The sequence below is a fragment of the Paramacrobiotus metropolitanus genome, unplaced genomic scaffold (assembly GCF_019649055.1).
Source record: "Paramacrobiotus metropolitanus isolate TYO unplaced genomic scaffold, Prichtersi_v1.0 Parri_scaffold0000023, whole genome shotgun sequence".
NCBI lineage: Eukaryota > Metazoa > Tardigrada > Eutardigrada > Parachela > Macrobiotidae > Paramacrobiotus > Paramacrobiotus metropolitanus.
In genome coordinates this window covers 26542-53488 of record NW_026570243.1, presented here as the reverse complement: position 1 = coordinate 53488, position 26947 = coordinate 26542, and the positions used below count along the sequence as shown (strand labels likewise).

Genomic DNA, 26947 nt, shown 5'->3' with positions numbered 1-26947 from the left:
GTGTACAATGTCATCTTCTCGGGTTTGAGCACCCAGATCAACCTGAACGATGTGGCCGGACAGTTCCTGGCTAAAATGCAGGAGACGCCCATCGCCGATGTGGCCCTGATTCCCGGTGGAGCATTCAGCAGTCAGTTACTCGTCTTCTATTCGCGCATCCTGCAAAGCTGTATGCTATAATAAACAGCGGGTTTCTTTAGGCAACACCATTGTTAAAACAACCATGGCGACGCAGACCATTACCGACAACATCGTCCTAAGCTATACGACGGAGACCGAGCGCGATCGACTGCTGGAGGCTATCCTCATCATCTGGAAATCCGTTCTCGGTAAATTCTTATCCGAACACTTAGCAGTGGTGACCTTTTATTAAAAGCTATTAGCCATATAAAACTAGGTAGTTTTCTTTGTTTCTGCAACCGGTCATCCTGAGATTGTAGCTTCTAAATGCGGCGTTAAGAGACTATCCCATTCCAATCCGTAAAACATCCACAACCAGCTTTTGACGTTTTATAAGAAGCTATCAGCTGTACGTTAGCATGTGGCTGTCTGATGCTTTCAAGAACGTTTTTCGCTGCCCAGTGAACTCTCCTTGGTTAAGATCCACTCTGAGTACTGGAATCATTACAGAACGCTTCCATATCACGGATGTCCGCATCGAGTTCGTTCACGCCAAACTCCCGGCGCCGGGTCAAACCAAGATCACCGTGACCTATCACATCATCTTCACCGGGCCCAAGTTGACCATCAGCGTCAACGATCTCCTCATCAGTTTCCAGACGGCGTTCCAGGTGAAACCGATTCTGGGCGTGACGCTCATTCCTATGACCGACACGATGGCCGGTACGCTTATTATGATTGCTCTCTATCACTCTACGTCGTTTTAAGGAAGAGTTTGTGGATAGGTTCCGTGCAGAGTCTCATTGATTCCATCGGTGTTAGCTACACGACGGAGGACGAACGTAATGCCAAACTGCAACAGATCTTCTCCATTTGGAAAGTGATTCTTGGTACGCAGATGAGGCAGCCGACATGATGTAGCGCATTTTAACCAATATGACGTTCTGCAGGAAGATTCGGCTACGTTAACCCGGAAATCACGGTCATCAGCGAGAAACCGTTACCGGGGAAGATTCTCACGTACAAAATCACCTATAAAGGCGGCACCATCGATATCGCTCAAGTGTGGTACGAGTTCGAGAAGACACTGAAACAAAAATACGTTCCGGGAATTATCACCATTAACCAATACGAAGGTACCATAAAAGCACCCTCAACTGACTGGCAGATTTTCAATGTTGGTTTTTGCAGATACAACGACGACCACGGAATCGCCGGTGGTAACCACTGAAGTAACGATTACCCACAAACCTCCGGCCGTCACCACTACCACCGAAGGGTGGCACACGCCCTTGTGCTGGACCTTACCGCCCAAAAAGGTCAAGACAACAACCGCTCCTCGGCAAAGGACAACGGTTCCATTGGTGGGTACCACGACAACGCCGACCGGAGAACTGGTAACGACGGAGGTACCGGAAGTGACAACTACGACGGAGGTATCGGAAGCGACAACCGCCCCAGCGGTAACGACGTCGCGCGAGGCGTTGACGACTACGCCGCCGCTGAAGATGTGCTGGACACTGTCTCCGAAATCCTCGACAGCCAAGCCAGCCGTTACCACTCCCAAATTCTTTGTAACCACGGTCAGCGAGGCCGAGACCACGACGCCGGAAACGCCGGTGGAGGAAACCACCGCTCCTGTTATTTGCTGGACTATTCCGCCTCGATCCAGCACGACAACACCGGAAGGCGAGGGGAGCACTGCTCCGCCAGTAGCTTCGACCACACCGGAACACGAAACGACCACCCCATCGGCTGAAGAGACAACCACGCCGTTAGGTGCAGTTACCACAACAGGACGGTGGACGTTACCGCCACGCATCCGTACCACGACACAACCTGAAGTGGTTACAACGGAGGCGTCAGAAGTAACGACTACGCCGGGCAAAGTGGTAACTCAGCCAACACTTCCACCCAGAATTCAGACAACAACAAGTAATGAGGTCGTTACAACGGAGGTGCCGGAAGTAACGACTACTCCAGGCGAAGTGGCCACTCGACCGACACCGCCTCCGAAAATCCAGACAACAACAAGCAATGAGGTGGTTACAACGGAAACACCAGAAGCAACGACTACGCCAGGCAAAGCGGTAACTCAACCGACACTGCCACCAAAAGTGCAGACAACCACCGCAAACGAAATCGTAACCACAGAGATACCAGAAACGACTACCACCGAAGTCGTCCCACAAATTACCACCACACCACCGTCACCGATAAAAAGCACAACAGCGCCGATAAAGATGTGCTGGACGCTGCCACCAAAGACCACAACGAAGAAACCAGCTACGACAACGCCGAAGTTTTTCGTTACCACGGTGGCCGAAGCAGAAACTACAACACCTAAAACTCCGGTGGAGGAAACCACTACACCGATGATTTGCTGGACGCTACCGGTGAAAACTACCACGACGACGCCAAAAATCGAACATTTGACCACACCAGGCGCAGTTAAATCTACTACTGCGAAGCGTGTAACGGCCACGTTACCGGTTACCATTCGCAGAATCCGTACCACCACAACCCGGGAAGTGGTCACCACGGAAGTTGCGGAAACGACAACGCCAGAAGTGACAGAAAGCACAACGACAAAACCAGCGGTAACGACAAGACAGCAAACGGTACCAATACGTGATGGTACCACCTCGCCGACTGAAGCGGTTACTACAGAGGCACCGGAAACGACGACCACGGAAGCGAAACAGACAGTGACACCGGTGCCGGGCAAGACGACAACTACCAGAAAACTAGCTGAAACAACAACTAAAACCATGTTAACAGCTACACCGAACCGCATTACCACAGCTGTACCGTGGACATTACCGCGGATTCGCACTACGACCCCTGCAGAAGTGATAACCCCAGAGGTTACTGAAGCCACAACGCCCGAGGTGACAGAAAGCCCTACTACGGCCCTGTCAATCGTTACGACAGCGAAACCAGAAGTCTATACTACAGAAAAGCCAGAGGTTACCACACCGGAAATTCCTGTGGAAAGTACCACCAAACTAATTCAACCTGTTACCACTACACCGCCCATCAAGATTTGCTGGACCTTGAAACCGAAACCAACGGCTGGAGCTAGCACACCGGGACCTGTTGCCACCACACCGAAATTTTTCGTTACCACAACCGAAAATCCGGTTGAAGAAGAAAGCACCACCCCGATAATCTGCTGGACCGTCCCACCAAAGGTCACTGCTACACCTGCAGTGGAAACAACTACGTTACCAACTGAAACCACTGAGGTGGTTCCCTCCGTAACCACCACAATTCCATCGCGTGAGCAAGTAGAAACGACAACAACCGAAATCCCGGAAATCAGTACCACCGAAAAACCGGTTATTTCCACGGTTGCCAAAGCGGTAACAACGCGACCCACACCGGCCACAACGCGATGGACACCAAAATCTGTAACCACTGTGAAACCCGTAACTCTTCCGCCGCTGAAACCAACTACCACTACAGAAGAAGTCGTGACAACCGAACGAACGCAGGGAACAACGGTGCGACCACAACCGACGACGACACCGACGTTTCAGCTGTGTTGGACACTGCCACCACGCACTACCACTCGCGCAACACAGCCAGCAGAAACTGTTACTGCTACGGAAAGCACTACCACCGAAGCCGAGACAACTACCGAAGCGCCGACAACCGTTGCAGCGCCGGTTACCACGACCGCGAAATCTACCTTAGCGCCTAAAACGACGATAAAACCAACGGTACCAGCTGGAACGGCGGCGAAGATCTTCATCCGCACGACGACCGAGCAACCACCCACACCGGCAACAGCGCCACCGGTTTTATGTTGGACTTTGCCACCCCGCACTAAAACGTCAACTGTTAGAAGGACAACCGCAGTTACGGAGAAGCCAACCACGGAGCTCCCGGAAGTGACCACACCGGAGGTTACCGTAACGCCCACTACCACTACACCGGCGGTGAAACCAGTAGTGACCACCAAACGCTGGACACTTCCACCCCGTGTAACCACATCCTTAAAAGAAACTACGACCACGGAGTCACCAGAAATTACTACCACCGAAGCACCGGCATTCAGCACCACCAAGCGCGTCCAGCCACCAGTAAGCACTGCAACACCACCGATTAAGATCTGCTGGACTCTAACGCCGAAACCGTCATCGGATACAACTACGCCGTCGGCTGCCGTTACCACACCTAAGTTCTTCATTACCACCGTAGCCGAAAGCGAGACCACGACTACCGAAACCCCGGTGGAAGAGGGTACCACCACACCTGTTATGTGCTGGACCGTTCCTCCGAAAGCCACCACCGCGCAACCGATTGGTACAACGACACCAGTTACACTGCCATCAACAGTTCCCAGAATTCGCTCTACCAAGCCCGCGCAGGTTACAACTACGGAAGTGTCTGAAGAAACGACCACGCCAGCCAATGTTGTGACAACCGAGGCACCAGAAGTAACTACCACACCTTCAGAAGTGGTAACCACAGAAGCTCCGGTGGTAACTACTACCGTACCGGAAGTGGTGACCACCGAAGTCACCGTACCGTCCATTACCACAACCAATGGGAGACCAGTAGTGACCACCAAACGCTGGACACTTCCGCCCCGCGTTATCACTACCACCCAGCAGATTACGACCACCGAGGCACCAGAAATTACTACTACCGAAGTACCGGCCGTCAGCACCACCAAACGCGTCCAGCCACTGGTAACCACAGCAAAACCACCGATTAAGATTTGCTGGACCCTTACACCGAAACCGTCGTTGGATACAACTACGCCGTCGGCGGCGGTTACCACACCGAAGTTCTTTGTTACCACCGTCGCCGAATCCGAAACTACCACCCCTGAAACTCCGGTGGAAGAGGGTACCACCACTCCGGTTATGTGCTGGACCGTTCCGCCGAAAGCTACCACCGCAAAACCAATCGGTACAACGAAGTCGGTTACACTGCCACCGACTGTGCCCAGGATTCGAACGACCACGCCCACGGAAATAGTAACTACGGAAGTACCGGAAGAAACTACCACGTTGCCAAGCGTCGTGACCACCGAAGTTCCGGAAGTCACGACTGCACCGCCAGAAGTGGTAACCACAGAAGCACCAGTCGTAACTACACCAGCGGAAGTGTTGACCACCGAGGCGCGACTGGTGACCACCACTCTAACAAATACCACCCCGGAAAAACCCGAAATAACTACCACGACAACTAAACGTGCGACAACGGTAAGATGGACGGTCCCCCAACGGTTACCAACCACAACTCTAAAGGAAGCAACGACGACGGAAATTCCGGAGGTAACTGCCACGGAAATACCATCAGCAGCTACGACAAGGCCCACGCAACCAGGCAAAGGGACCACGGCAACACCACCGATCAAAATGTGTTGGACATTACCGCCCAAAACTTCGACACCAAAACCGGCGACTACCACCTCGAAATTTTTCGTTACGACGGTGGCGGAAACGGAGACGACCACGCCAGAATCACCATCGGAAGAAACCACCACGCCGATGATTTGCTGGACGCTTCCGGCTAAAACTACCACCACCACTCCGAAACTCGCAAAGACAACAGCACCCTTGTTGGTAACTACGACACCCGCCGTTCCTCGCTCAACGGTACCACCGTGGACGTTACCAAGAATGCGTACGACGAGACCGCCGGAAGTGGTCACCACCGAGGTAACGGAGACCACAACCCCGGAGGTAACAGAAAGCACCACAGTGAGAATCCCACCGGTTACACCGACACAGAAGCAAACAGCGTCCAAACCATCGACATTACCACCACGGATCACCACGACAACCGAGGCACCAGAAACAACCACAACCGAAGTTGCAGTTGTAACTACAGCTCCTAAAGTTCTGTCAACCACGGCGCCAATAAAGATATGCTGGACGCTCACACCAAAAACCACAACAGCCAGGCCTGCTACAACTACCCCCAAGTTTTTCGTCACCACGGTGTCGGAAACGGAAACCACGACACCGGAAACTCCTCTTGAAGAGACCACCACGCCCGTGATTTGCTGGACAGTTCCGCCAAAGGTGACGACCGCCCCTCCAGTTGTTACCACCGTGCCGTCGCGGGAACTCGTAGAAACAACAACACCGGAACTTGCGGAAACCACCACGACGGAGGCGCCATCTATCCCGACCGTAAAATCCACGGTCGCGACGAACCGCCCAGTGGTGACCACTAAATGGACGCTGCCACCGAAAGTCGTAACAACCGCCACTGCAGCCAGGACTACCACAACGGAAGCCGAAGAAGTTACCACGACCACCGAGGAAATACCTTCAACTACAGTGGCTCCAGTCGCAACGACGCGTGCCACGGTGAAACCGCTGGTTACCACCAAGAAACCCGAAGTCACCACAACGGCTGCACGGATCGGCACTACAACGTACCAGTTATGCTGGACATTACCACCTCGCACCACCACACAGCAAGTGGCAACAACGACCGAGGCTGAGGTAGTGACTACGACGGAAGTACCACCACCCCCAGCAACCAAAACTACGCAATTCAAGGCAACGGTACAGCCACGAACAACAACTCCCAAGGTGTTCATTCGAACCACAACGGAGCAGCCACCCACACCTGCCACCGTGCCGCCTGTGATGTGTTGGACACTGCCACCGCGAGCAACAACCAAACCATCGGTGACGTTACCTCCAGTTACAAAACCAGCAACAGCTAAACCATTGTTCACGACCGCTCCACCAAAGGTCACGGTGACGGAGGCAGTGACCACCGAGATCCCTGAAACGACCACTCCTGAAGCGACGAATACGGTAACTCCAATTCGATCTGTAACCACTGCGCCGACGGTAACGGAAGTTACTACACCGGTGGTAGCAGAAACCACAACCACCGAATTGTCACCCGCAACAACGACTCAGTCGTCTAGAACGGTAACGCCTGCGACCAAAATCTGCTGGACATTGACACCGAAACCGTCCACTCGGGTTCCGCCTGTGGCAACGACACCCAAGTTCTTCATTACGACAACCGAGTCACCGGTTCCCGAATCAACCACCCCGGTAATCTGTTGGACAGTCCCACCGAAAACCGCAACCCCGCCACCAGTTTCGACAACAGCACGCTGGACGCTGCCGAAGGTTCGGACGACCGCGCCGCCGGAAATCGCTACCACTGAAGTCCCGGAAACAACTACCACCGAGGCGACTGAACCGACCACCAGTAAGTTACCTGTCACTACCACATTGAAACAGATAGTAACCACGAAATCATGGACTCCGCCGCCGCGAGTCATTACCACCACTCAAGCGGTAATCGTCACTACCGAAGTTCCGGAAACAACTACCACCGAGGCGACCGAAATAACCACCAGGAAGCCACTTCTCACTACCACACCGAAACAAGTAGTAACCACTAAATCATGGACTTTGCCGCCACGAGTCGTTACCACCACTCAAGCGGAAATCGTTACCACGGAGAAACCAGAGGGCACCACCACGGAAGCGATAATCCCAAGCACAACCAGTAAAATACCGATTGCCACAACAACCCCGCCGGTTAAGATTTGCTGGACGTTAACTCCCAAGACAACCTCGGTATCAGGAACCACTCCGCGACCGGTCGCCACAACCCCGAAATTTTTCATCACAACGACTCCCCAATCTTACGAAGAGTCGACCACCCCGGTCATCTGCTGGACAGTACCACCAAAGGTCACCGTAACCGCCGAGGCAACCACAACAACTCCGGCCGTCGATACCACGGAATTCGTTCAGACCGAGAGAACAACGGTACCGTCTCGAGATTTGGTGGAAACGACCACACCCGAGACGCCAGAAACCTCCACCACCGAGGCGCCAAGCGTTACGACCACCCGACCAGCGGTGGCAACTACGAGAAAGACTTTGCCTACCTTCAGATGGACGCTACCACCAAAAGTAGTCACAACACCAGCGAGAACTACCACGACGACCGCAGGAAAGACCACCAAGAGACCGATCCCCGTTACCACCCCGGCGAACCAGGTGACCACCAAGGCGACCGTGAAACCGACTACGCCGACGTACCAATTATGCTGGACACTGCCGCCACGGACAACCCCCACCAAAACGCAGACGACCACCCCTGGAAAAGTTATGACAACCACCAGTGAAGCGGAGACAATAACAACGACGGAAATTCCTGAAGTAACTACCCAGGCAAGAGGGACGCTCCCGCCCAGGACGACGACTCCGAAGGTGTTTATCCGTACAACAACGGAACAGCCTTCCCCGCCAACGCCAGCAACGGTACCGTCGGTTCTCTGCTGGACGCTGCCGCCACGGACCGCGAAGATGACAACGGCGCGACCACTGACGACAGCGTCGACTGTTGTAAAGGAAAAGCCGCCGGTGACCGCCGCGTCCACGGTAAGCAACCAGGCGCGGAAAAAAACCGCACAGAAAAATTAATCAGTGTTAACAGGAGGTCAACAACCGTATTTAGCCAGCAATGACGAAGTGAAAACGCAAAAGGGCTGAGCGGCAAAAGGGCTCCAGTCAATGGCAGCTTAGTCGCACGTACGGGTCGTACATGTCGTACGAATTGCATTTAAAGTTTTCGATAAATATAGATTTAGTTTTAGCACTGTATTTGGCTGGTGAAAACGTAACCTTTGTAGAATAATCAAGTATAAACAGAATAGTTGCCAAGTTTAAATAGTCTGTCATTTCAAAGGCAGTCAAAGTAGCTGCGACTAAGCAGCATTTCACCAGTGTCAATGCCGAAATGTCGACGAAAGTTTTTAATGGTCAAAAGCCTTTAGAGTTTTTACTCATGCTCCAAAATCTTAGCCTATCGCGCTGTACATGTTTTACAGTACTCGTATACTAATTTGTCAAATTCAATCTTTAATACTTACCAAAAAGCGCTTCTTTCCATTAGATTCCAACCACGCGGGCAAAGACACTGCCACCATGGACACCATGGAAACTGCGCACCACAACTCCCGGTTACAAAGAAACCACAATCACCGAGAGAGTAACCACTGAAGTACCCATCATTACCACCACCGAAACCGTAGAAACTACAGCCACAGCCGTCACTATTACTACCCCGAAACCGGTGGCATCCACCGCCACCACCCGCATCTGCTGGACCCTGCCCCCGCACGCGGCCACAACGCCGTCACCCACCCGCACAACCCTTCCCAAGGTCTTCGTGACCAGCACCCCGCGAACGGAAGAAGAGAGCACCACGCCCATGATCTGCTGGACGGTTCCGCCGAAAACAACCACCCAAGCGCCGGGTACCACGAAAGCCAAGGAGGTCGTAACCACGAAGAAACCATGGACGCCATGGAAGGCAGTTACAACGACACTTGGTTGGCGCGAGAGGACGACAACCCCGATTATGGAAACAACTACTCCGGTCGAGGAAGAGACGACGACTACAGCGCCGGCTACGTTAGCTACCAAGTTTGTCTGGACGCCAAAACCAGCATTGACGACCACAAGAAAGGCACCGGTGATAACAACAGCAGCGAGAGTTGTAACGACGCCGTTACTAGGAGCAACGACAACAATTCCTAAAGCCGTTACCACGCCACCGATTAAAATTTGCTGGACGATGCCGCCAAAGCGTCAACAACGACAACCACGCCACCGAAAACGAGCACTCCAAAACTGATCATAACCACCACGGAAGCACCGTTACCAACCACTACACCCATGCTGTGCTGGACGATCCCGCCTAAGAAAACAGATGCCACCACAACTCCCTCGGAAGTCGTCACTACCGAGGCGCCACCCGTTACTATCCCGGCAACGGAACCAGCAGTTACGGAAACACCGTTACCGGAAGCCACAACAAAATTGGCCGCGGCAACGACAACTCGAGCATCAGTAGTTACATCGACAGTGAAACGGACATTACCGCCACTAACACCCTGGAAAGTAACCACAACACCAAGCCTTAGATTTAAAACGACCACACCACACCCATTACCACCGGTGACCACCGTGCGGGTTACGCCACCGATCACCACTTCGCCAACTGAACAGGAAAAAACAACCCCGGAGGTTCCGGAAGTCACTACCATTCCGTCAAAGGTCACGACTCCGTTGACGCAACTCTGCTGGACATTACCACCTCGCATCAAGACCACCACCGAGGTCCCGGTGACGGACACTCCGGTTCCAGTGACAACGAAGAACCTCGTACCGCTAACGACGACCCGCAAACCGGTTATCATTGTTACCAAACCAAAGACCCAAAAAGCACTAGAGACAACTACCAAGTATGCTTCAAGAATACATGTCAAAAGCCCTATGGATTAACTAGGTTGTTTTCTTCCCGTTAGGTCTGTACTTACCGAAGCATCAACAGTACCCGAACTGCAAACTACCACCACGGAGTACCTTGAGGAAACCACACCGGGCAAACCGACGCAACCGCCCGCGATCGCCACCACCACACAGAAGGTCTTCATCCGAACGACCACCATGCCATGGTCCCCAGCGACCCAACCGCCTGTCTTGTGCTGGACATTGCCTCCACGCACCAAGAGCCCAAGCACCACGACGCAACAATCCCCGCCGCCGGAAACCGTGACCCCAGAGGTCGTTACGGATATCCCTACTAAGGTAACTGATTTATTTCCCGTAGGGTGACAATCACAAGTCGTCGTTCAGGAGTATCCTAAAAGCTTCTTTGTCGACATAGCCTCGTACCCAACCACCTACCCGTCCAGTGGTGACCTTGGCCCCAAGCACCCGCTCTCGACTCTACACCGAGCTGATCGGCGCCACCGAGACCGAACCGACGATCACGATCCCACCGCCCACACCACCGCCAGCGGCGACTACCGTCAGCCGCCTGCGGGTGACCACGACGCCGACGAGGATCTGCTGGACACTGCCTCCGAAGCGCGCCACCACGCCGGGCTACCCCGAGTCCCCGACCACCCCGGCGCCGTTGAGCGGCACGACGCTGTGTTGGACGCTACCACCGAAACCGACGACCCCGCCTCCGGTGACGCCTTCGGGACGTCCGACAAGGCCACGCCGTAGATCGCTTTTTGACAGGAGATAATTTTTTTTTAACTTGAACCGTGATCCCGGTTTTGCTCAACGAGTGCACATAGGTTTTACATAGGATTGCACATAAGATTTCTGTAAATTTATGTACAGGTGTTTTCTGTACAGTAATAATTCGTGATAACATGTATAATACACATATTTTGCATTGTTCAGTAATATTTTAATTACGCTACTATTGCGCAGTTTATTTGCCAATGCGAATATGTTTACGGGGCGTAATTCAGCAGCATAGTAAAAACAATAAAAAAAATTCATTATAACTCTGCCGGAATGGATAAACCAGTTACCTATTAAATCTGGCACGTGCATCTTCTCACAGCACAATCGTTCCAAATAAAAATATAGTGTCACCGTTTAAGAACAAATTACAGATACTTCTAGTGCAAGCACAACGGAACCCACAATACTCTGTACACGGCAAAACCTTACTTATTTATTAGGGCGTTTGGCTGGCTGCAGATTCGGACAAAACACATACATGTACAGTATTAAATACGCTTGTGCCTCAGCGCTTTCAGTGCGTTAAAAAAATGGCTTTATGCTATTACAAAAGTATTCTCAAAATGGCTTTTATGGTATTAATTTAACTGTTAAATAACAAAAACTACACGTGGTAAGGTCAACCAGTTCATCGCTGCATTACTCGAAGCTTACTTTGCGTTAATATCCAATTCTCTAAACTGGGCAACCAGAAGTGTTTCTCCGGTAGTCATCATTTTAGCTGCTTTGTTCGGCAGATGGATTGTTTGCGACGATTAATGCGCAGAATGACAAAAATGCTACGAGTATATGATGTAAATGATAGACGTTCCGGCTCCCCTTGCAACTGGTTACGCATTGCGGTTTCCCTGGTATGGCGGGTTCACAGATATATCTGTACGTATTCCATGGTTGTACACGTACTGGCAAAATTAAGTGTATGCCCACTTACTAATCGGTACCATTAGCCTTAATTTCTTGTTCACTTATAATATCAACCGAGAACAACACAATGAAACTTTAGTATCTTAGTGGCGCTTTTTCCTGCTTTGCATAGGTGGCGCACCGACGCTCAAGATCTGAGAATGCATTTTTGTTACTACCGAATTTCCTCTTTTCAAAAACCGGCAACCCATATTAAATAGAGAGTTTCCAAAACATAGCGTCATACTCTTGATTTCCAACAATAACAGGCATCAGGCACTGCATATTTAAATTTTTTTTGCCGTTAATAAGGGCTTTAAAATTTTGGATTTGATTTAGGCGGCAAATTACCGGAAGCACCCGGAAAGACACACCCATGACAGGCGTCTAATGACCTTTAAATAGAAATAATCGCAAAATATTGTGCTCGAAAAGGGGACTATCTATCTTGCGTTCAGATCGGGAAAGCAGGCGGCCGTTGAGCATTCAGGAAAGATTATTGGGCTGCGCACTGCCCGAAATCCGCAGTGAAGAAGACATTCGTCATGGTCCCTGCGGCTACAGCGGCTTCAAAGAGCTTGGCCACGGCTGCTGTGTTGAACGTGGTCGTGGCCACACCGCTGATATTATAGGTGACCTTATTCATAATAATTCCTGTCAGCGTTTTGCCCACGTTGATTTCTTCGCTAACGTAGCACATCTTTAAGTTGGTGGCTTGGTTGTCTGCAATAAACATATCCTTTGCCATTTGATAGGGTTCTTGTAAAGGTCACACTTTCTCTTACCCAAAATATCACCCCAGACGGCCAACAGCAGCTGCAGCAAATCGTTGCGGATGGTTGTTGTTTTGTACGTTAAGTACACGGTGAACGAGGCGGTGAAGGATCCACGATCTGAAAAACCACCGCTAAAATGTAGGATTACGTCACAATGCGTATATTTATTTTTGGACGTACAGACAACTTTTCCGTTGATCTGGTTGATGCTAATTTTTCCGCACACTTTCTTTTCTATAAAGAACATGACACGTTTAGTTCATATTGGCAGTGGGGACGTGTGATTGGATACCGTTACCCGGTGTTTCGGTGACTGAAGTGTCGGGCGTTGTAACATCCGGTTCCGGCGTCCGGGATTCCGGGGTCGCCGGTGCCGGTGTTTCTGGTTCGGGAGTGGGTGGAGCTGGAGTTTCGGGGGCCGGTGTTTCTGGCTCCGGTGTCGGCGGCGCTGGGGTTTCTGGAGCCGGAGTTTCGGGTTCCGGTGTTGGCGGTGCTGGTGTCTCAGGAGCTGGGGTTTCAGGAGCCGGGGTGTCGGGCTCCGGCGTGGGCGGAGCTGGAGTTTCAGGAGCTGGAGTTTCCGGTTCGGGTGTCGGTGGAGCCGGAGTTTCAGGGGCCGGCGTTTCCGGCTCCGGTGTCGGCGGGGCATCGGTGGGTGGAATTGTGGCGTCGCTGGATTCGGTGCTCTCACTACTGCTGCTGCCAGGTGTGGTCTCGTCGCCTTCATCCACGGTTATAATGATGCCGGTAATGTGGGCGCTGAACAGGATCTTGCGGAAACTGATGATCAGGTCGGGGATGTTAATGGTAACGGTGCTGGTACCGGTGATACGGAACTTGATCAGGAATAAACCGTTGGATAACCGCGTCGTGGTGACGACGGTGATTTGCGGGTTTTGAATTCCATATCTGATACCTAAATGAAATTGTGAAATATACCGAATGATCGCCAATAAAATATACTGAAGCGAGTCACCGTAAGTTTGGATCCATAATTTCAGGATTTGCTGCAGCAGACGATCGCGCTCGATCGTCGTGGTGTATTTCAGCGTTACCGTGCTTTCCAACGTGAACGTATCTGTAACATTTCCAATAACTGGTTCCAAATTTATGAAATGAAAAACAAATAAATTAAAATTTTTCGTACGTATGGTTTCGGACGGCAGCTCAACGCCGATAATGTGCGAAATACGGATCTGCTGCTGCAGTTGCTGGCTGAGATCGTTGACGTCGATGCGGATGGTGGTTTGTCCACTGATACGGAATTTGAGCAGTTTCATGCCGGGTACGACGGAAGGCCGTTCGGAGATCACTTCGATTTTCAGGTTGGTGAAAGAGTATTTAGCTGTAATATTAACGTAGGATTACAAAGGTAACTTCGCTTGTGGATGTAGTTAAAGCCAGTATAAGATGTAGAAATTATTATCAGTTAAGTCTTTACCGAATTTCGTCCGGAACAGGTTAAGGATCTGCTGCAACATGCGATCACGCTCGGTTAGTGTGGTGTACCGGAAATTGGCTTCCACATCAATATTGATAGTGTAGACCGCTGAAATATAGAACATTGCATCATGATTTAATCGGACAATGTGGAAGCTGTACAGAGTAAAAATCGATGGATCAGCTGTAACAATTATTCGCCAAACAAATATATAAAAAGTAACACTGTGTCTATACGTATCGCATGTACATACGTACTACGTACGTATGTACAAGTGTATACTGTATAATAATAATAATTATTATTATGGGTGTCACCATGTTCGTACATTTTCATGGCATACTGTTAGGCTAAGACATGCACTGCTTGAAGTATATGTAAGCCCATGGCGGCTAGTAAATTTATCAATAGTGTCAGTGCTTAAATAATCCGGTGGCTAATGTTGATTTCGAAAAACACTTTCCGGTGAAGCAATTCGGTGCCGTTGTATATCATTGTCACTAGGTTAAAAAATAGGATTCGCAATAGTCTTCTTACTTTGGGATGTTTTTCGGGACAGTGTCATCTGGACACCGGGAATGTTGGCCTGCGTGAGGATCGTCTGGAAGCTGGCCACGATGGACTGGAGGTTGGTGCCGGTGGGGCCTTTGCCGCTGATCTTGAAGGTGATCTGTTTAAATTCATCGAAGCCCGCCGGCGCCGGTTTTTCGCTGACGACCTTGATCTGCTCGTCGGTCAGACTGAACTTGGCTGCAATGTGTCAGATTGTTATGAGATTTAGCGGCCGGCTTCTTCGTTCCGTAATTATTTATAATCCCCATAAGCAAAACGTCGGCAAACAAGCGGCTTTGGCACGATAACGGCACGTTGCATAAATCGTCGTAATTATGTGTTAATTGGCCATACCGGCTTCTTTGATAATCGCTAATGACTGTAATTACCATTAAAGGATGATTTCCATAAATCCAGTATCTGCTGCAATAAGCTGTCGCGTTCGGCCGTGGATTTATATGAGAAATAAGTTGTCACGTCGATTTGCCAGGAAATCGTTCCTGAGTAAAACAGAACAACAAATAATCTTTGAATCCTCGATGTTCCGAGGGAAGATTTTCCTGTGTGTACCTGTGACCACCCTGTTGAAAACGGCCGCATCGCTGCCTCCCGCCAAAAACTGCAAGAACATAAGACTGATAACATGTTTTAATTAACTAACAATTATTCAAGCGTCAGCGATAGATTAATAGGCGCTACTTGCACTACTAAAACAGTTAGGCAGGTTTTATGATTTTTGATCGGTAAATAACATAGAAAAGTACTTTAAAAATTTAATGCAAGAACTCATTACCTGCGCAATAAGTAGTACAACTCCAGCTAGCATCATTTTTGTTGATGTGTACTGGACACGAATGGCTGACGACTTTTAATGCACACACGACAACAACAGCAAACAGTCGCTTTATATACAAACAGCCGCCGCCGTATTGAGCTAAAAAATTTTATAAGAGCTGTGCAGTCTTGCCTGCAGTTAACACACCTTGCAGTCAAATTTCCATTGCAAAATGACATACGAGGGTGTGATCTAATAACCAACGGATTATTTCTGTCTACATTAACTTGATCATTTCGATGCTTATGCAACTGATGAAGCGCAATATATGCTGCAATTTGGCATACCTTATGGTGAGATTGTAATCTCTGCTGAGCATAATTGCTCCGAAACGGATTACTAACAGCAAAGATAATCACTGGCGGTACCAGTTGATCGACTATTAAATTATGTTGTTGTTGTATTTTTGCCGGTTCCAGGTTGTTTTTATAAAGCAGCAGACTTTTTGTGTGGCCGTTGTTTTTATTTGTACGTATTAACAAATCGATGGCCCCGCCCTCACCGGCGTCTGGAACTTTTGTTTCATTAACTCAATATCTTTCAAAAAAAGATTTTCTTTTCGGAAATTTGCCTTATTTATTCTTATTTATTTAGTTCAATAAACTTTTAAAATAAATGTAATTTTCTAATGTATAATTCCTTTTGTGGAAGCGAAACTCATTTTTGCATAATTTAAATAACAAAAATAGGCACTTCCCTTGTTAATTAGTTACAAACAAACTCTAGCCGTAGTATTATTTACTTCTCCCTACAGCGGTTGTTATCGCGCATAATAACTGTCTAATTACCGTATTACGCCGGCCATTGTAGCATGAATTAATTACTGTGAACCATAAGGTATTGGCGACAGTACCAGCGTAATCCTTAACCGCAGTAATCATTCATGTACTGTACGTAACTTTGAACCATATTTTCCTGCGTTACCTTGGCGCCGCCCTGGTCTTTCGGGAGTTTGCCCACGCTCATGGCGTCCTTTTCGAATTCGATCTTCAGGTTGGTCACTTGGTAGTCATCTGTACAACGCAAACCAGTCAGAAAGGAGCCGGTATTTTATAAACACATAAATCGTTCTAAAAGCGTTCTTACTCAGGCTATTCCTCCAGATAACCAACAAACGCTGCAAGAAGTTATCCCGAATACCGGTGGTGTCGTAGGCAAGATATACGGTCAATGTCACATCAAAATTTCCAGGTCCTTTGTAGCAGAAACAGTTGCCAGTGAGAGCAAATATTTGTACAAGCGTTTGTCTTCACGTACCGACAGTTTTGCCGTTTTTCTGGTTTTCGCTGACACCGAATTTGCCACCTGTACAATCCTTCATGGTCACCTTGATGTCGTGAACCGGTTAATAGTCCCGCTTACCGTTGTCGTTTTCGGTGACTTTATTGGCGTCGTTGTCTTCGGTGTCTTCGCCGTCATCCGACTCGTTTCCACTGTCATCGGATGCACTGCTGGGCAGTTCCAGATACACACCGGCAATCGGGTGGCTCTTCAGCATCTCCGAGAAACGGGGTGTCTTGGATTTGCCCACGACCTTATCGGTCATCTTGGCGAACATGGTCGTGGTACCGTCGATGGTGAAGTGCACCTGGAAGATGCCTTTAACGCTCGTGGACGATGGTTTACCGACCAGTTGGATCTTCTGCTCGGTCACTTGGTATTCTGTGCCTGTAATCATGGACCCCTTCGTAACTATAGTCATTATTAACGCGGCCATTTTCTGCAAATTTTGATGGGCCCTCACCGAACTTTGCGATCCATACTTTCAGGATCTCATCGAGCTTCTTCTGCAGCTCGGCATCGGTTTTGTATTTGATGAAGAGCGTCAGGTCCAGTTCGAAATCATGAGCTGTAACAAATAAGTACATGTGTCCGCAGTAAGACTGCAGCTGCACGAAAGACGGTTTCTTACCGCCGTCATCATCGCTGGAGCTGTCGTCAGTAGATTCACTGGGCAGATCAGTGGAGATGCCTTTGACATGGCTTTCCTTCAGCATTCCATCGAAGCGGGTTTCCAGTTCCGTCGTGGACAGTGTCGTTTTGGCCCAGAAGGTAATGACGAATTCCACCTGGAATGTTGTCTTGACGCTGGTGGGTTTGGGCGTGCCATACACGTGGATTTCCGAATGCTGGTCTCGGGTCAGTTGGATCGTCGGCCCTGTGCACCAGTTAGCTTATTACGCTTTTGGTAACGGGTTAGAAAATTTGTCATGACGTACCGAAGCTATTCATGAATACAAAGTACACTTGGTTGAGGATGTCCTTGAGTTGCGCCTCCGTGGTGTACGTGATGTACCGCGTGAAATGCAGGGTAATACTATGACCTGTTAGAAAACCAGGTATCTAAAGTAACGCTAGACGGCCCCAATGTGATGTCTGATTGTACCGAAAACGTCTTCCATATCGTGGTCCGTTCCAGATTTGTCGATTCCCGGAGCAGCTACATCATAACCATGCGCGATTAAAAATAAACCGTTAACACTTGGAGGCTAATTAATTTTAAACCTTTCGAAAAGGTTACCGGGTCTTCTTTCACGAGCCCTTGAAATATTTCCAAAAACTACTGTTTATTTACCAGTTGGTGTGACGGCTTCTTCGCTGCCCTCCGATGTCTCCTTGCTGGGAGCGGTCGTGGCGCCCTCTTCGTCGGCTTTAGGTGTCGCTCCCTCTTCCGGTGCTTCGGTCGCCGCACCGTCCTCTTTCTCCTCCGACACGGTGACGCCGGGGATCTCGTTCTGGTGATGGCCACCTTGAATTCGCTGGTCACCGTGTCCACATCGAAGGTACCGGTAGTGTACGTGCCGGTGATGGTCATGTGCAGTGTGTACTTGCCCTTGGTAGAGGTGGGCGTGGGTGTGCCAGTTATAACGGTCTTGCCGCCGGAGATACCGTATTTGGTACCTGCAGAACATAACTATTCAATTCAATTTCTGAAAATGTGTGACACCTTGCGTTGCACCGAAATGTTTGATCCAGATGGTGAGGATTTTCTGGAGAAGATTGTTGTACTCGGTCTCGGTTTTGTAGGTAATGGTCACGGTGTAATCGAAGGTGAACTTCTTTCCTAAAATGCGTAAAAACATTGCTGCAGAATTTTTCCCAGGTGTTTTGTGCTTCTGGGTTACCAGATCCTTTGGTATCGTCGCCTTCGGTGGCAGCGGTGGTCACTTCGTTGTCGTCACCGGAAGTTTCATTATCGGGAACCTGCACGCCGGTGATCTTGGCCGTGCTGATAACGGTGATGAACTGCTTGCTGACGGTCTGCACATCCACCACGGTCTTGCTCGATCCGGAAATGATGATGCTGATTATATAGCCACCGCTCGGATTTGGTTTCTTAACGCCGACCTTGATGGTCACACCGGTCGCGCCGTATTTAGTACCTAATCAGAAAGCGCTGGTTTTTAATCAGGTAAATGGATTTGCATTGGTATCGTTACCATATTTCTGGATCCACAACTTCAGAATTTGTTGCAGGATGCTGTCGAGTTCCGTCTGAGTTTTGTAAGTAACGACAATGGTGACGGTGACTTTGAAGGAATTGCCTATGTCAAAGCAAAGCAAATTACAACCCATAAGTACCAATGTGTGTTTGCGTATACATCGTCAATGTTTATGAGCGATCGAACCTCCTGTGGTTTCGGTTGACGCAGGCGTGGTTTCTTCACCAGAATCCGAGCCCGGTGTGGTACCTTCTTCCGACTTCGACTGCGGAGTTGTTCCTTCTTCGGCATCCCCTTTAGGTGTGGTGCCCTCTCCTCCTTCGCTCTTGGGTGTAGTGCCTTCTTCAGTATCCGATTTTGGTGTAGTGCCATCTTCCGTTTCGGTTTTTGGTGTGGTGACTTCCCCGGCGTCGGATTTGGGTGTGGTTCCTTCTTCTGTCTCACCACCATCCTCCGATGTACCGCTGCCGCCAGTGGAGATTGTCACTCCTGTAATCTTGGACGTTGAAATGACCGTAATAAACTCTTTGGTGACTTTGGTGACATCAATCACGGTTTTGCTGGAGCCGGTAATCACAATGGTCAACGAGAATCCTCCAGCTGGGTTTGGTTTCTTTCCGGTAACTTTGATGGTAACCTTGGTGGCGCCGTACATGGAACCTAATCATCAAAACTCAGTTAACCGAAATTTTCTCTCTCAATAATACCATAACTATTACCGTATTTCTTGATCCAAAGCTTCAGAATTTGCTGCAGAATGGAATCCAGTTCTGTTTGGGTGGTATATTTGATGACGACGTTGACGGTCACGGTGAACTTGTTGCCACCGGATGAGGGAGTGCCTTCTTCCGTCTCTCCGCTGGGTGTGGTACCATCTTCGGTCTTTGACTGTGGGGTTGTGCCTTCCTCAATTCCGGCTTGGTGAGTGGTGCCTTTTTCCGTTCCTGATTTCGGCGTGGTACCTTCTTCTGTATCGGTTTTTGCTGTGGTACCCTCCTCGGTTTCACTCTTGGGCGTAGTTCCTTCCTGAGTTCCTGAGTTGGGTGTGGTTCCTTCCTCAGAGTCGGTCTTGGGCGATGTTCCTTCTTCGGTTCCTGATCTGGGTGTAGTACCTTCTTCCGCCTCGGACTTTGGTGTGGTGCCCTCCTCGGTTTCACTTTTGGGGGTAGTTCCTTCTTCGGTCTCTCCGCCTTCCTCCGATGTACCGCTGCCACCACCGGTCACGCTACCTCCTGTGATGATCTGCACTCCGGTAATTTTGGAAGAGGAAATAACCGTAACGAATTCCCTTGGTGACTTTGGTGACGTTGATCACGGTCTTGCTGGAGCCGGTAATGATAATGGTCAAGGAGAATCCTCCGCTTGGGTTTGGTTTCTTTCCAGTGACCTTAATGGTAACGTGTGTCGCACCGTACAGCGAACCTAATTATAAAAAAGCCCAGAAATGGCCAGAATGCACTGAACTCTCCACCGTATTAGCATATAAATAACGCAAACGTTACCGTATTTCTGGATCCAGATCTTCAAGAGTTGTTGCAGAATAGCGTCCAATTCCGTTTGCGTACTATACTTAACGATGACGTTGACAGTCACGGTGAACTTGTTGCCGCCCGTGGACGGAGTACCTTCTTCGGTCTCGCCGCTGGGCGTGGTGCCCTCTTCGGTTTTCGACTGCGGGGTGGTACGTTCTTCGGTATCGGCTTTGGGTGTGGTTCCTTCTTCGGTTCCTGAGTTCGGCGTGGTACCTTCCTCCGTTCCGGATTTAGGTGTGGTGTCCAGGTCAACATCAGGCTGAGGTGTGGAACCGGTGTGCGATTTCGGGGTGGTACCTTCGTCGGTGTTTCCAGACGGGGTTGTGCCTTCGTTGGTTTCCGACTTGGGTGTGGTTCCCTCTTCGGTTTCGGATTTGGGTGTGGTTCCCTCTTCGGTTTCCGATTTCGGTGTGGTACCTTCCTCGGCTTGAGATTTTGGTGTGGTTCCTTCTTCGGTTTCACCACCTTCCTCCGATGTGGCACTGCCACCACCGGTAACGCTACCGCCAGTGGTAATTGTCACTCCGGTGATCTTGGATTTAGAAATGACGGTGATGAACTCCTTGGTAACTTTAGTGACATCGATCACGGTTCTGCTGGATCCGGAAATGACGATTGTCAACGAGAAGCCTCCGCTGGGATTGGGTTTCTTTCCGGTTACTTTAATCGTGACACGGGTAGCGCCGTAAATCGAACCTGATGACACAAATGACCACCTGTTACAATTTTGTAAATAATTCTTTCTAAAACAACGGAAACATTACCGTATTTCTGGATCCAAAGCCTGAGGATCTGCTGTAAAATGGTGTCCAGCTCCGTTTGTGACTTGTACTTAATGATCACGCTGACGGTAATCGTGAACTGATTGGTGTCAGGAACTTGAAACACAGACGAAAAGCAACGTTACTCAGCCGTCAGACTTCTCTGTCTAAATACTGTGTTACCGGCTTTGGTGCTGCAGTCTCCGAAATCGGTGGTAAAGAAGACATTCTGCAGGCTGGAGTCAGCAACAGCTTGCTCGAAGACTTTGGCCACCGCCGCGGTATTGAAATTCACCGTGGCCATACCGCTGATCCCGTAGGTGACCTTGTTGACCACCAGTCCGCCTTCCAGTTTCCCGATGCTCAGCTGCTCCGTGTAGAAACACATTTTCAGCTTGGTGGCCTGATCTGTTAAAAAAAATACAAATACATAAAAAAACAAATTTCTAGACAAAAATTTAAATTTGTTAAACTGACTTCTTTTTCAAAAACGAAAAATTTACTCATATCAAATAAAAAAAATCATAAACAAATTTTTCCAAAAAACAGGTTTCCAAATTTAAAAATTTATCAAATGACATATTAAGACTGCTAGGTATTTAAAAAATGAAACTAAATCCTAGTTTCAAGGAAAACTTTTCTCATCTTAACAAAAACAGCAATATTTCAAAAAGCTTATTACTCAAATAAATAAATTGTTGACAAAATAATTAATGTGCGCTATTAGCGATTTATTTTACCTAAGGTGTCGCCCCAAATAGCCAACAGCTTCTGCAAGATGTCATTCCTGACTGATGCGGTCTTGTACGTTAAGTACACCGTGAAGTTGGTGCTGAAGGTTCCACGTGCTGTAATTACAAATTTCAATCCCAATTCGGTTTTTAATTCTTGGTAATAGATACCGCTTCAGCCGACTTACTAATGGTTCGGCCGTTGATCTGGTTGACGCTGACGGTACTGCACAGATCGCGTCCTGCCGCCCCTACGTCAATGCACATCAGAACCTCCAATAAACCATGTGGGCACAGTGCGTACCGGTATTGGTGACCTCCTGATCCCCGCTGGATCCGTCACCCGTGCTGCCTTCCACGCTGTTGTCGCCCTGGGTGGTGTCCTCGTCGACCACCACTCCGCTGATCTTAGCGTTGTTCAGAACCTTGTTAAAGTCCACTTTGACGGTGTCGGGAACCGGGGTGCTACTCGTGCCGGTGATGGTGTAAGTCACCACGAAGGAACCGGTGACGCTGGTGCTCGGTTTCGCAGAGCCAGTGGCAGTGATCTGTGGATTGACCACGCCGTATTTACCACCTACAGTCACAAAACAATTGTTTTATGGGCGTTTCTTATTCAGCTGTAGACAGTTGGTGCTACCGTAAGTTTTGATCCACAATTGCAGGATCTGCTGCAGCAAACGGTCGCGCTGCACCGGGGTGACAAAGCGTAGTATAACGGTGTATTCCAACGTGAACGTGTTGCCGGAATCTGTAATGAGTGGTTGTAATGCGTAATCGACGTAAGTACCAATGAGCATTACCGCTAGTGCCATCATCAGGCTTTGACTGCGGTGTTGTGCCTTCTTCGCTATCGTTCTTGGGTGTGGTCGCCTCATCTGTATCGGTTTTGGGTGTAGTACCCTCTTCCGTGCCAGCCTGAGGTGTGGTACCGTCTTCGGTTCCGGAATTTGGCATGGTGCCTTCCTCGGTTCCTGAAGCTGACGTGGTACCTTCCTCAGTACCTGATCTTGGTGTAGTACCTTCCTCGGTTCCGGAAGCTGGTGTAGTGCCTTCTTCGGTTCCAGATTTAGGTGTGGTACCATCCTCGCTTCCTGACGTTGGCGTGGTACCTTCCTCGGTTCCTGAAGCTGGCGTGGTACCTTCCTCGGTTCCTGAAGCTGGCGTGGTACCTTCCTCGGTTTCTGATTTTGGTGTGGAACCACCTTCGGTTTCAGATGACAGTGTGGTTCCTTCCTCAGTATCAGCCTTGGGCGTGGTTCCTTCTTCGGTCTCACCACCCTCTTCCGAGGTGCCGCTACCACCGCCGGTAGCGCTGCCTCCCGTGACGATCTGTACTCCCGTGATCTTTGAAGACGAAACGACAGTAACAAATTCCTTGGTAACTTTGGTAACGTTGATCGGTGTCTTGCTGGAGCCGGTAATCACAATGGTCAACGAGAATCCTCCAGACGGGTTTGGTTTGTTCCCGGTGACTTTGATGGTAATTTGTGTGGCGCCGTACAGGGAACCTATAAACCAGAAATCCGAATGAACCTAGATCTTGCTCCGGCATCTTAACGGCAATTGTATTACCGTATTTCTGTTTAAAAATCTGCAGGATTTGTTGCAGGATGGCGTCCAGCTCCGTCTGGGTGTTGTACTTGACGACGACGTTAAACGTGACGGTAAATTTATTGCCACCCGTGGCTGATGTGCCTTCGTCAGTGTCGTTGCTGGATGTGGCACCCTCGTCCGTTTCCGTCGAAGCTGTGGTAGCTTCGTCGGTGTCGCCGCTGGATTCAGGCAGGGTGATACCGGTAATCTTGGAGGTCTTGATGGCCGCCATGAATTTGGTGTTGAGCGTCTTAATATCGATGTCACCGCTGCTCTGACCAGAGATACGGAAGGTCAACAGTTTGGCTCCCTCCACGTCCGACGGTTGTTCCGATTGGACGGCGATTTTCAGGTTGGTGAAGGAATAACTCGCTACACATTCCCAAGACAAGCGTTAAATAAGACACATACCAAATACAAGCGTACTAGTTGCAAGTAAATTATCTGAAGTCTAATCAATTTCGCTGCAGTTTTACAAGTAATTAATTTCTTGTTGTGACAATAATTTTCGAAGCACTGAATACGCACCGAATTGGGTCTTGAACAGAGCCAGAATCTGCTGCAAAAGACGATCCCGAGCTCCACTGGACGAGTACACAAAGTTGGCCTGGACGTCGACATTGAACCTTGTCGAGCCTGAAGGGCACAAGTATCATAAATTTTTGCACAGCCGACTTAAAAATGCAGAGCAATGGAAAACGCTTATTGACAAATGTTCTAAAACCTCTTGAGAGACATCACGTTTAGCCATAAATTCGAAAACAGGTACAGAATTCGCTATTGAGATTTTCAGGATTGCCAGTAAGAATTTCATGGCAAAGACGTCCAAATCGCATTTCTTTGCCCAATAGCAGTCTTTGCTTCAACGGGATTAAAGCAAGAGCAAAACGTTTGAGATGTTGATTTCTCGAAAACCTTGAAAAACATGTAAATGATAATTTTTTTGCCTGATAAAAAGATCTTTAACGTTTCGATATAGGTAATTAACGTGTAATGTATTACCAAAGGAAACTTTGAATCTGTAAATTCAGATCGATGAGACAAAGAACAGTTTTTCGCAACACTTAAGTTATACTTAATAATTACAAATGTATAAGCAGCATGTAAAAATAAATTACAGTTACAGTATGTATCCTGTTACACCGCAAGCGTTTATTTTGGAAACGAAGCGGTGTTCTTTAGTTAGGAAACACGTTAGTACCGTCAGTGCTGGAGCCGCTGGTCAGATAGAGTTCCACGCCGGGAATAGCGGCCGCCGTAATAGCGGTGTTAAAACTGCTGACAAGGGGCTTGAGATTGAAGCCGGTTGGTCCTTTCCCGCTGATGCGGAATGTCAGCTGTTTGTACTGCTCGAAGGCTTCTGGACCCGGCAGTTCGGTGACGACCGTGATCTTCTCATCGTACAGCTGGTATTTATCTGCCGGCAAATTAAGCGCGGTAATTAAAATTAATCACGGAAAGTTTACGGGTTGCGCTCTGCCGATTAAGTATTGTTTCCCATTTGGCTACACTGCCGCATCGCCCCAGGGCTAAATTGTATTACCCATTTGCAACAACACGATAATATTTCAATTGAACTGCTATTTTATTGTTGTACGGTAGAAGATCAATATTATTATTGCCACAGCCGTGTTATCATAGGGAAGATTACCATCAAATTTTGTTTTCCACACATCCAGTATTTGCTGCAGCATACTGTCCCGGTCGGCGGTGGACTTGTACGAGAAGAAGGCGGTCACTTCGATCTGCCAAGATAGTGTGCCTAAGAACATTAAACTCTATGTAAATGTTATGCAATTTTCATGTACGAATGAGGGATTGAGTAACCGGTTAATTATTGTCTGTTTTACCTTTCATAACGGCCGCATCGTTATTGCCGGCAAAAACCTGTTCAACAGCAAAAACGGCATCTGTACAAAATGACATTGCAAAACTTCTGTTGGCCGCTCCTTTCAGCTAATACAGTTAGTTTTGATAATCGGTAACTATAATTTTAGGGCGTAAAACAAATCATCATCATAAGAAAGGACATACAACAAACTTTGTAAGCTCTAATTTAAAAAGTTAATTAATTGTTTCAATTTGGCTGCAACAAATGCGCTATGCGCTATGCGTTATGCGCTATGGTTGTAAATTATGGCTATGCGTTATGTACACTGATATTAGCTGGGATGGATTTTGCAGTAAGAATAAATTATTTTATCAAGTTGCACCCGAACTTTTTTTGAGCGAACTGGATAAAGTCATCGTCAAAACAATTTAAATAATTTTGGCTGGAAAATAAATAAATAAATACTGTACTAATGTACCTGTACACATGTACTCGCTAAAATCAAGAATTTTTTAGATTTAATTTGGGTAACATTGTTAATCAGTCTTACCAGAATCAGCGCCGTAGCGCATCCCACCAGCAATCCCGTCGTCATATCGTCGTTTTTAGCAGACAACCGATGCCACTACTGCGTATTGTCTGGGCTCAATCACGGTGAGCCGATTATCCAAGCCGACTGTCTGCAACAACGAATTAATTACATCTATTGGACCGGCTTATATATAAGCCTCACCTGTTTGTACCTTGCGGGAGGGTTCCTGGCAAACAGGTTCATATTTGATGAATCAATTGACCGCAAGCAGCATTCTGCAGTGTATACCGTCGTACTGTTATTAAAAACACCTGAACCAGTCAGCAGATCGTTATCGCAATTGTAATGCTGGATACAAAGCGTTATGTAATCCATGCAAACCACATTTAATTTTGCCGAATACTGCATGCCAGTTAATTTGTGCATGATAAGGCGCTTGATGAACTCATCGTTAATGACAAGATTTTCCTTCCGGGATAATTTGCAGTTCAGTCAGCAATAATGCTATTAAATTTTAATATGACAAAACAACAAAAAATTAAAAATTCTGAAAAAAATAACATCATAAAGAAAACACCGGTAAATAGAAAATATTTGTGATGCAAAGGAAAAACCGAAAGAGATTTATTTGGAATGACATTAAAATTATATTCCTTTTTTGCGCAGTATTTTTGTTAATTTTTTTCATCTCTTCTAAAGGTAAAAGTAAAACCTGTAGCGGAAAAATCTGCAAGATTAGTTTGAACTGCAGAATTTGTTAGATGCGAATCATGCGATAAACAATTTTTTTCAAGAACATTCACTGAAAACAGATAACGGTAGTACTGTACAGAGTAC

General features: G+C 48.4%; 4 protein-coding genes across 6 annotated transcripts; 2 read left to right on the top strand and 2 right to left on the bottom strand.

The window, feature by feature from the left end:
* The first annotated feature begins 6 nt into the window (after positions 1-6).
* Positions 7-9768, top strand: LOC129586992 (mucin-2-like). Its single transcript, XM_055480567.1, has 7 exons — positions 7-130; positions 201-329; positions 631-843; positions 906-1010; positions 1071-1256; positions 1312-8510; positions 9025-9768. The coding sequence occupies exons 1-7, from the start codon at positions 76-78 to the stop codon at positions 9766-9768; spliced, it is 8631 nt and encodes a 2876-aa protein (XP_055336542.1). The 5' UTR covers positions 7-75.
* A 41-nt stretch (positions 9769-9809) lies between these two features.
* On the top strand, positions 9810-11396 carry LOC129586993 (mucin-2-like). Its single transcript, XM_055480569.1, has 3 exons — positions 9810-10378; positions 10442-10724; positions 10804-11396. The coding sequence occupies exons 1-3, from the start codon at positions 9810-9812 to the stop codon at positions 11170-11172; spliced, it is 1221 nt and encodes a 406-aa protein (XP_055336544.1). The 3' UTR covers positions 11173-11396.
* An 841-nt stretch (positions 11397-12237) lies between these two features.
* Positions 12238-20344, bottom strand: LOC129586998 (uncharacterized). Its single transcript, XM_055480574.1, has 22 exons — positions 19847-20344; positions 19314-19787; positions 19125-19229; positions 18810-19067; positions 18644-18748; positions 18260-18585; positions 18071-18124; positions 17918-18008; positions 17597-17842; positions 17429-17533; positions 17047-17352; positions 16609-16697; positions 15420-15468; positions 15239-15349; positions 14835-15047; positions 14298-14405; positions 14004-14201; positions 13833-13934; positions 13158-13772; positions 13040-13093; positions 12869-12976; positions 12238-12806 (listed from the first exon to the last, which is right to left on the bottom strand). Exons 2-22 carry the CDS (start codon positions 19780-19782, stop codon positions 12580-12582), a joined length of 3939 nt encoding a protein of 1312 aa, XP_055336549.1. The 5' UTR covers positions 19783-19787; positions 19847-20344; the 3' UTR covers positions 12238-12579.
* LOC129587205 (mucin-17-like) lies at positions 20167-26262 on the bottom strand. 3 transcript variants are annotated; one of them, XR_008690289.1, is made up of 16 exons: positions 26129-26262; positions 25598-25634; positions 25399-25509; positions 24949-25164; positions 24276-24383; positions 23727-24119; positions 22955-23662; positions 22792-22902; positions 22456-22728; positions 22340-22402; positions 22161-22268; positions 21604-21828; positions 21424-21537; positions 20630-21355; positions 20257-20549; positions 20167-20226 (listed from the first exon to the last, which is right to left on the bottom strand). XR_008690289.1 is itself a non-coding variant. In XM_055480828.1 (16 exons), exons 1-16 carry the CDS (start codon positions 26171-26173, stop codon positions 20353-20355), a joined length of 3375 nt encoding a protein of 1124 aa, XP_055336803.1. In that variant the 5' UTR covers positions 26174-26262; the 3' UTR covers positions 20344-20352. The 3 variants fall into 3 exon arrangements, 2 of the variants coding, with proteins under 2 accessions (XP_055336803.1, XP_055336802.1); XM_055480828.1 differs by lacking the exon at positions 20167-20226 and having other exon boundaries at positions 20344-20549; positions 22955-23113; positions 23174-23662; XM_055480827.1 differs by lacking the exon at positions 20167-20226 and having other exon boundaries at positions 20344-20549; positions 22340-22393.
* Between the last annotated feature and the right edge of the window lie 685 nt (positions 26263-26947).